The sequence below is a fragment of the Bactrocera latifrons genome, unplaced genomic scaffold (genome assembly GCF_001853355.1).
Source record: "Bactrocera latifrons isolate USDA-ARS-PBARC rearing strain unplaced genomic scaffold, ASM185335v1 scaffold_150, whole genome shotgun sequence".
NCBI lineage: Eukaryota > Metazoa > Arthropoda > Insecta > Diptera > Tephritidae > Bactrocera > Bactrocera latifrons.
This window is the reverse complement of record NW_017534964.1, coordinates 709,510-718,608: the sequence shown is the minus strand read 5'-3', so window position 1 is coordinate 718,608 and position 9,099 is coordinate 709,510. Positions and strand designations below refer to the sequence as shown.

At 35.7% G+C, this 9,099-nt stretch overlaps 1 protein-coding gene across 1 annotated transcript in view; it reads right to left on the bottom strand.

Annotated features, from left to right (window-relative positions):
• Window positions 1–1,198: 1,198 nt before the first annotated feature.
• LOC108965929 overlaps window positions 1,199–9,099 on the bottom strand; it is a 75,287-nt gene continuing 67,386 nt past the window's right edge. The window contains exons 5-7 of the mRNA XM_018928608.1: window positions 8,144–8,406; window positions 4,040–4,178; window positions 1,199–3,840 (exon numbers count right to left, since the gene is read on the bottom strand). Coding sequence (XP_018784153.1) covers window positions 3,557–3,840; window positions 4,040–4,178; window positions 8,144–8,406 — 686 coding nt within the window. The 3' untranslated portion in view covers window positions 1,199–3,556. The remainder of the gene's footprint in view (window positions 3,841–4,039; window positions 4,179–8,143; window positions 8,407–9,099) is intronic.

Below are 9,099 nucleotides of genomic sequence, written 5' to 3'. Positions count from 1 at the left end.
AAACTAAGCCATAAATGAAGATATTAAAATGAAATTTGGCACAAAGGCATATTTAGACGTAATTTTTTTGGAAAAGTGGGCGTGGCCCCGCCCCTACTAACTTTTTTGTACATATCTCGAAAACCACTATAGCTATGTCAACCAAACTGTATAGAGTCGTTTCTTTCAGGTATTTCTATATACAGTTCAAAAATGGAAGAAATCGGATAATAACCACGGAGGGATGGGAGGTACAAAAGTTATGTTGAAAATCACTAAAAGTGCGTTAACCGACTAACAAAAAACGTCAGAAACACTAAATTTTACAGAAAAAATTTCAGAAGGAAGCTGCATCCAGGCTTTTTCTAAAAATTGAAAATGGGCATGGCGTCGCCCACTTATGGACCAAAAACTATATCTAAGGAAGTACTTCACCGATTTCAATGAAATTTGGTATATAATATTTTCTTAACACCCTGATGACATGTACCAAATATGGGTGAAATCGGTTCACAACGACGCCTGAAATCCCGATTATCACTTTATCATGCGAGAGTATAAAATGTTCGGTGACACCCGAACTTAGCCCTTCCTTACTTGTTTCTTAATAAGTTCCGACATGTTAGGGGAGCTCACTGATACGATTACCTGTTAAATGACCCATCGTCGTTGCAGTCTTGATCAATCATTTTCATTCAATAGTCATAAGCAAAGTCAAGATCTACTGTTTAAGATTTTGAAATTTTATTGATTCCAAGTAAATTTTTGTATTTTTTGCATAACATTACTATTAGTTAAACCAATATCTGCTAGTTTTACTTACAATATACCTCTTAATAAATTAAAATATACTAGATTCGAGCTATAAGTATTTTATTGTTAAATCTAGTAAGGTGCTGTATGCATGGCCATATTTTAACCTTGAATTAGTATGCATATGTTTGTATGAAGATATTATTTAGTTATAACAGACTTTACTATGTAACTATTTACAGTAAATATGATATGACATATTCAAATTAGTACTYATCGAAGGCAAATCATTCGAAAACTGAAAATAATTTATGAAATAGTAAATGATTAGTACAAAGCTTATTTTTAGCTAAACTGGTATAGCAATTTATATTGTATAAAATAAATTTGTTTTGATTATTAAAAATAATATCTGATATAGCCYACAATTTTTTGTCCTTTTCTAGATTTATTGATTGCCAGCCAATATATACTTAATTAAATATTTWAAATTGAAAATTTAATAGTTATTAAACTACTAAACTTTAAGGAACATTTTGAGCATACATATGTATGTCATCTCATCGATTATAGCGACATAAAATAGTTCAACCCATCGCCTTTCGGGAATAAATGTAAATAAATCAAAAGACACCAATATGACGCCCACATCATATTTGGAGCATGAATCTGTCTATATTCTCAATATAGCTCGGCGCCTAAAACTATATTTCATAATGCGCGCTTAGACGCAATGCTTACACGTATATACATATGCATTTATTTCTTACTCTCAAGCTGGTCTTAATCTACTTTCTGCTAGACTTTATATTTTACTACATACTATTTACAAATTGCTCTTAGTTTTTAATAAATGACATTTGTTTTTTTCGCTTTGAGTTACTTTAACCACCAAAAAGCAATAACTTTCAACACTTAAACTTAAATAGCTTTTCATGCTTTACACTAATAAATTTTGTACTTTTAAAGTAATTCAAGTGTATGTACATATAAAGATTGCACTATTTATAGAAATGTGCATGAGTTGTTCGATATGTAGTCAAATATACWTTAAGTTGCCTAGTTTGTGTACTGAAGAAATGAATTCACTTTTACGATAGCGCTGGATAACATATATCAAGATTTTGAGAAAAATTATTATAATAAACAAAACAAGCAGAAACCGCATCTGATCAAATCTAACACGRASTAGTCCTTTCAAATTTGGCACGAAAACCGAATCGATAAATACTTTTATCCTAGATTGATACAACCCTATCTTAAGTTTGTGGGTAATTTGATCTACATAGTACATATCTGGTTTATATTTCTTTGTTTATGACGCTTAAAGTTTGGGTGTCAACTATATTATAAGGTGAGCTCCACAAAKTACTCGTCCACCCGCCTTTTTAAATAACGATAACGTTGTAAAAGTTTAAGAAACAGTGCTTGAAARTGATCGTGCTAGCAACAGAGGGGTAGCAGAGGATCTCAAAAGCTCTTATGGTTCGACGTAACATTTGTGGCTGAATATTTTGGGTATTACACGTGTCAATACTGGAATTCATAGCATAAGGTCTGAGCCTTTCGAAAAAATCAAAAGGAGTCGAGATAACAAAACTATCATCAATCGCTCCATTGCTGATGACGAGACATGGGGTTATGAATGCAACGTCGCAACTATCCAACAATCTAGCGAATGGCGCTGTAAACAATCCGAACCCGAAAAATACAGTCAAAGTCGGTCAAAAATCAAGATGATGCTCATCGTTTTTTTATTATCGTTGTATGGTTCATCATGAATTCGCTCCACGTTCAAGCCTGCCTGTTGAGMAAAAAATTGGATTTTTTTCGACGATGGTGTACCATCACATTCAAGCATGATTGTGACTGACATTTTAGCCAAACGCGAGTTCTGCTCTCGTATTCGCCAGATTGGGCTCTTTCWGACCTGTTTCTGTTTTGGAAACTGTTGAAGACAATGAAGGCCACTTCAGCCAAGACCCGTAATAAGTGTACAGAAAGTTTGATTAAGCGATCCAAGCTTGTGTTAAAGGCGATAATAAAGATTCAGATTGATCAGAAATTAATTAGTTTCCTCACTTGTTATACCAATAAACTTAGCAAATAAYTTTGGGAAACTTGTCACAATTGCAATGCTTCAAATATATTGCTGTAAGGTAAAATTATACATTAGAACACTTTCTTTACAAATATTGTGTTGTATTAATTGATATAAATGTGGATTAAAGAAATTTAAATGGATTTTGAAACAAAGAAATTTAGAGAAAAAATTTTTTTATTTTAAGTCAATAGAATTCGATTTTAATCAAACACTTTTAAATTTTGCTAATATTTTTATAGGTTTTAAGTTCTAACGATCTCTGCATTATGTAGAAAAGTAAGACCAATTAGCTAGCCTAACTTTTTCCAAATATGTTTCTAAAATTCTAAGCTTCATTTCCAACATAATATGTTTTCAGTTAGCAAGGCTCAACTAACTACGTTTCCTCTCTTATCCTACTATTCCTCTTATTCTACTATTTCTTTTTCTCTATTAAAACTAAGTCAATAATAGTCACAAATGATTTCCTTCAGCTCACTTTCATTTTCTCTTTCCTTGCCTCTATTCTTTCGCGTACTCACATATTTATTTAAGTGCTAGCAATTCTACCCAACTAGAGATGAACCTATCAACAATTAATTGACAACGAAAAAAATTATATTAATCTGCAACAATTTATACTAATCAATGATGATGACCGAACAGTCTTCTAGCTGTTGCTCCCACTGCCACTGCAACTGCCATCGCTTGCGCTCCTATTTAATATGCCACAGCTAATTGTCATCTGCCAACGGTTCGAATGCTGTGCGACCAACACCAGTAGCTGCTRTAGCCGTAACATACCGGCAATCGATAGCTTGGTTGGCGCACATAAATATTAAATTGCCAATATTGACACAGAAATGCTATTAACAGTGGCAGCATGGCTRCTAAGTCGGGCAGCGCAAGCAGCARCARTGTGGGTGTGATATGCAAAAGTATCGAATTACGAAACGCTAATGGCAAGAACGCTGCCGCCGATGATGTGGCTGCTGATGACGTGCCGGCATTTTTAAGTTGATTATCTGCAATGAAAACCCGTGAAATTATAGTTAATTGGCTGGGTAATCAACATATGTTTAAATGAAAAGCAAACGCATCAAATAATGACAAAAATTTTAAGTGCTGCACTGTTAATTAGTTTCAATTCTTCTAATATACACATACATRTTTATAGCGCTGTTATTGAAAAACCCGTTACAATATATTGACTGTAAAACTCACCTTCTAATGCTTTGTCACGCAATCGTGACTTGGCCACAACGGTTTCGCGCGATTCCAGTACGGGTATCTTCTGATGTTTCTCATGTGCCACGCTTTCTTCATTGCTTTGCCAATATACCGAAGATATTTTTGCCACACACTAGAGAACAATACAAGAACAAGTACACAATTATTTAATCAATTGGGTAAATAGAAGAATGTGGAAAATATAATATAATTCAATTACGCCGACACAATCGCACATTAATATCTTTCTGATCCAATACACATACACACATACACAGATGAGCTTATATATATTTACTCTAACRCATATACACCCACACGAACTGTCTCACACAGACGTACACTGATGTGCATTCGTTCCCTTGTTGATATTTACTTATCTAACGTTGCCACTAAACAAAGTTGCGAAAATAAATATCTTCATTTCGACAGCTACTAAGTTACACAAATACCCCCAACATACAGACAATATAAAATGAAATGCATTCAACGTGGCGTTCACAAATTTCCTTTTATATACTTGTACATTTCACTGTCCCACTTTTATTGCTATAGCAAACAAGTGGAAAGTAATAAAAGAAAACTCAGTGTAAACATTGCAGGCAGCTCCAAACCCACACACTCATTACGTGGACCACATACACACATAACATTTATATGCCTAGTGCGCTGCCATAAGCAAGTGTTACGTATACGCCATGCTGACCGGCACGTTCAGCGAGTATGTAGTAGTATGACACATATGTGTACGTTGGGATTTTCCACGCACTTTAATGACTCACAGAATCCTGTTAACACAATTGCCGCCAAGCTATCGGACAACCGCAATACAAATACAAATACGCGCTGTGCGCTTTAACAGCAACCTCACGCTCTGGCCATATTCTCAAGCATTTGTGTGTGTGTATGTAAACAAAGTTGTATATGTTCAAATAAACAGCGTCCCCTGGTAGAGAATACGGTCCGTATTTGTTCTGCGTTGAGAAGAAGATTGTTCTTTTGGATGTCTTTTAGTGAATACAGGTACGTAAAAAATCTTCCGAAGGTTAATAATTAAGTTACTTGGAAGTGTTGAGTTCTAAGTTTTGTTCTAATATTTCTCGTTTCGAGTTTTAATAACTGTTGAATAGAAAACGAAACCGAATCATAAAGCAAATTTTTAGTTCGACTTGAACTTTGCTATGCAAATATGACAAAACTAAAATAAATATTAATAATATTTGGTTACATCTCTATAAAATAATTGGAAGTCGATATATGAGTTCTAACTATGTACGACAAAATAAATGCTTTACAGAGGTTCAGTAAATAAAGCTGCCAAGTGGTCGTAAGTATATATTCACAACACTGATGACTTAAAGGGCCTTGGAATCTGCTCGAAAGACGATTTGAGAGTCTCAAAATATTAAATTGCTAAATGGAGACAAAACGAAACTAGAACTGTAGAGTCGAAGCGTTTTATTTGGTTAAATTCAGCGCTTTAAATGAGTTTCACGGAAACGACATTTTTCAAATTTTGCATCAGATGAGTTTCTAGAGTTATAATCGTTACTAAAGCACCTCTTTAAGATGAGAATTAAGAAAATTAGCTCATTAGCCATAAGGGAACTGTGTGACGGCATTTCAAACTCCTTACGTACTGCTGCAACCGAAACATTTGGTTTCCGGAGAGTGCAAAAGAACAGCTGGTACGACGAGGATTGCCGTGTCGCAGCAGAGAGAAACAGGCTACCTACGTCGCCACGTTGCGATCGACCACAACACGTGCGGGATGGGATAGATACCGAGAGTTGAAGAGGGAAGCAAGACGCATTTGCAGACAGAAAAAGTACAAAGAGATTGATAATTCTCCAAAAAAAAGAAAAACCCCAAAGGTGAATTATGGAGAGAACACTTCTCCAGCCTACTGAAATGCAATGAACGTACAACGCCAGAAGGCGAACCCGATTCTACAATCGATGACGATGGAGCAGACTATGAAGACGTTCGAATAGTAATTAGTAGGGTGGGTCATTTCGGTAGCAAATGACGTGACAAATAACTTTTGTTTTATTCATTTTGCCATGAGATGCGTATTTCAGGCGCTAGGTAGACAATTTCACGATTTTAGGCGAATTTCCGAAATTTCAAGGCCGGAGTTGGGGTTGAAGGTGCAACCCGATCTCAAAACAAGAAGTTTCATTGGAATCAGACTAAGGCAACTTTTCCGCACTATTAGAAATCCCGAATCGAAAAAAGTTCGGAATCGACCCACCCTAGTAATTACCCGCCTAAAGAACAATAAAGCGGCGGGGGCCGACGGATTGCCGGCCGAGCTTTCAAACACGGCGGTGAAGAACTGATAAAGAGCATGTATTAGCTTCTTTGTAAAATATGGTCGAACGAAAGCATGCCCAATGATTGGAATTTTTARTCCAAAAAAAAGTAGACCCCATAATCTGCGCCAACATCGCGTAAGTATTGTGTGAAAGATTAATTGTGGCTTTAGACCTGGCAAATCAACAACCGACCTGATATTCACCAYGCGCCAAATCTTGGAARAGRCCCGTRTAAGGAGAATCGACACASAACATCTCTTCGTCGATTTCAAAGCTGTTTTTGACAGTCCGAAAAGGATCTGCCTTTATACCGATCATGTCTGAATTTGGTATCCCCGCAAAACTAATCGAACTCGACGAACAAAAAYCAAACTCTATAAGTCACTCATAATTCCCGTCTTGCTCGACGTTGCGAATTTTCGACAGAAAAGTTCTGCGAAAGATTTATGGGCCTTTGCGCGTTGACCACGGCGAATATCGCATTCGATGGGGCAATGAGCTGCATGAGATATATGACGTAATTGACATAGTACAGCGAATTAAAAGGCAGCGGCTACGATGGCTTGAGCATGTTGTCCGAATGGACAAAAAAACATTCCAGCTCTGAAAGTATTCGGCGCTGTACCCGCCGGGAGAAGCAGAGGAAGAGGAAGACCTCCACTCCGTTGGAAGGACCCGGTGAAGAAGGACCTGGCGCCGCGTAGCGAAAGGAAGAAACGACTGGCGCGCTGTTGTTAACTCGGCTATAATCGCGTAAGCGGTGTCTACGCCAATTAAGAAAGAGAGACTTGTACTAATTTCACTTCAGCAACTACGAACCTTTACAAAATAAGCAGCTGGAAAGTTTTCATTGCTGAGGTAAGAAACTTATTACTTCAGCTTATCAGAGGATCTTAAATTTTTTCAAAATTTTTTACAATAGTTTATTTCATAAAAATATCAGTTTAAAATTTAAACATGTTTTCAACAAATACTTGTTTAATAAATTTACTGTGTTTTAATTTATACAATCTAACATAGGTAGTCGAAAAAATCTTTTCGTGTTTTGTCAATAGATGCCATTGCAGTCGCATATCTCCAATGTTACCAATCACATTGTATCATGCCATATAGTGTTGTTATACTAGCAGCTTTTCAAAAATGTGTGAAAATAATGAAGAAATTTGCTATGTATTTAAATTTTTGTATATAAAAGAGAAGAATGCCACGCAGCGCTAAGAAAGAAATTTATAAAAAGTTTGATTATACATACGAAAAGACTTTTTCGGCTACCCTATACATAAATCAATTAATAGATAGTTAGTTTCTTAAAGAAAGCGATGCCGAAGAACAGGAAAATTCGCATTAGCATTAATCTAAAACGCTTTATCATATCAATTAAAATAATCAAGTTTTGAGTATGAAAATGTAATAGAGTTTTTCACTTACTTGACAGGGATGATAAGATAATCAGTAGTTCCTAAATAAGAAATTTSCACTTGATATATTTTTGTCGCGTTATATCCACATGGCATTATCATAATTGTAAATTATGACAGCGCGTGTTCATCTCGTTAATAAGCGAAATATTTTTGTAATTAATAGCGTACAGCAGTGGAATCAATTTCTGATATCTGAGTACACTAGTTTATATAGCTTGTTGAGCAGAAAGTTAGCAATTCAAAATAAATTGTATACAACACCAACAACCACAATTTGTAAATAGACACTATCACACACACATTCTGGATTATTAATATAGTCAATTTGTATATATATATTTATATGTTAATTAACTCACTTTCAATTTCATGTCACCATGTTTGAAGAATTTTTTGCGCACTCGGAACTCCAACCCSAGTCGCGCCACCTCCAAGCCCTCACGTCCGACAATTATGGGATCGTATGGCCGCAGGAATGTCCGGTTCGCATGTACACCATTAATTAACCAACTGAGATGACACACCGGCTTGGACGGTGCTGATGTACAATTCACGCGCACAATGTCATCAATTTGGTAACGCGGCTGGCCACCGGTGATTTGCGGTCCATGCTTTGGTGTAACTGCAAAGAGAAAAGCATAACATAGCATTAAGTATGAGCGCATGGAGACGGTACAAGCAATCGCAAGGACATAAAGGTGTGTAAAGCTGACAATACCACAACGCGCTGCTATATAGAGTAGCAGATGCGATATGGAGAGTTAGCAATCCCGTTTGGGGTTCGGCAGAGGCCAGTATGCTGATAGCTTGTTCTTTTGGAAATTTGTAAGCCTAGTGAATGCACAGTATATAATTTTTTTAATGGATGAAATTAATAATATTTTTAGTTAAAATCAAAAAACATAATAAATAATTTAGATGTAGTAGATAGCTGTAAAAAAAAGTTTTTAAATATTGAACAGTTAAGGTGTAATTTTTTTCAAATTCAATCATGCCTTGATTTTGACTTGCCCTAAATGAAACCACAAAAGTTTTTCTATGTATTCAGTTCTCGGTCCTCCTAAATGAATCACATGTTGACTGCCTCAGCCGAACCATTTCATAAATAACTTGCCTTAATCCGGACACCTTTTCCTATCACTTTATAATGTAGGAAAATATTTCAGTCACATGCTCTATGTTCAAAACAAATAAGTTTCGAGAAGGGCTCCATCGGGAGATAGTCAAACTATTAATTATTATTCTTGGAGTGTTGCTCGATTTTGTGTTTTTTCATTGAGACTGTAGTTACTCATATTTATAACGAATTTATATG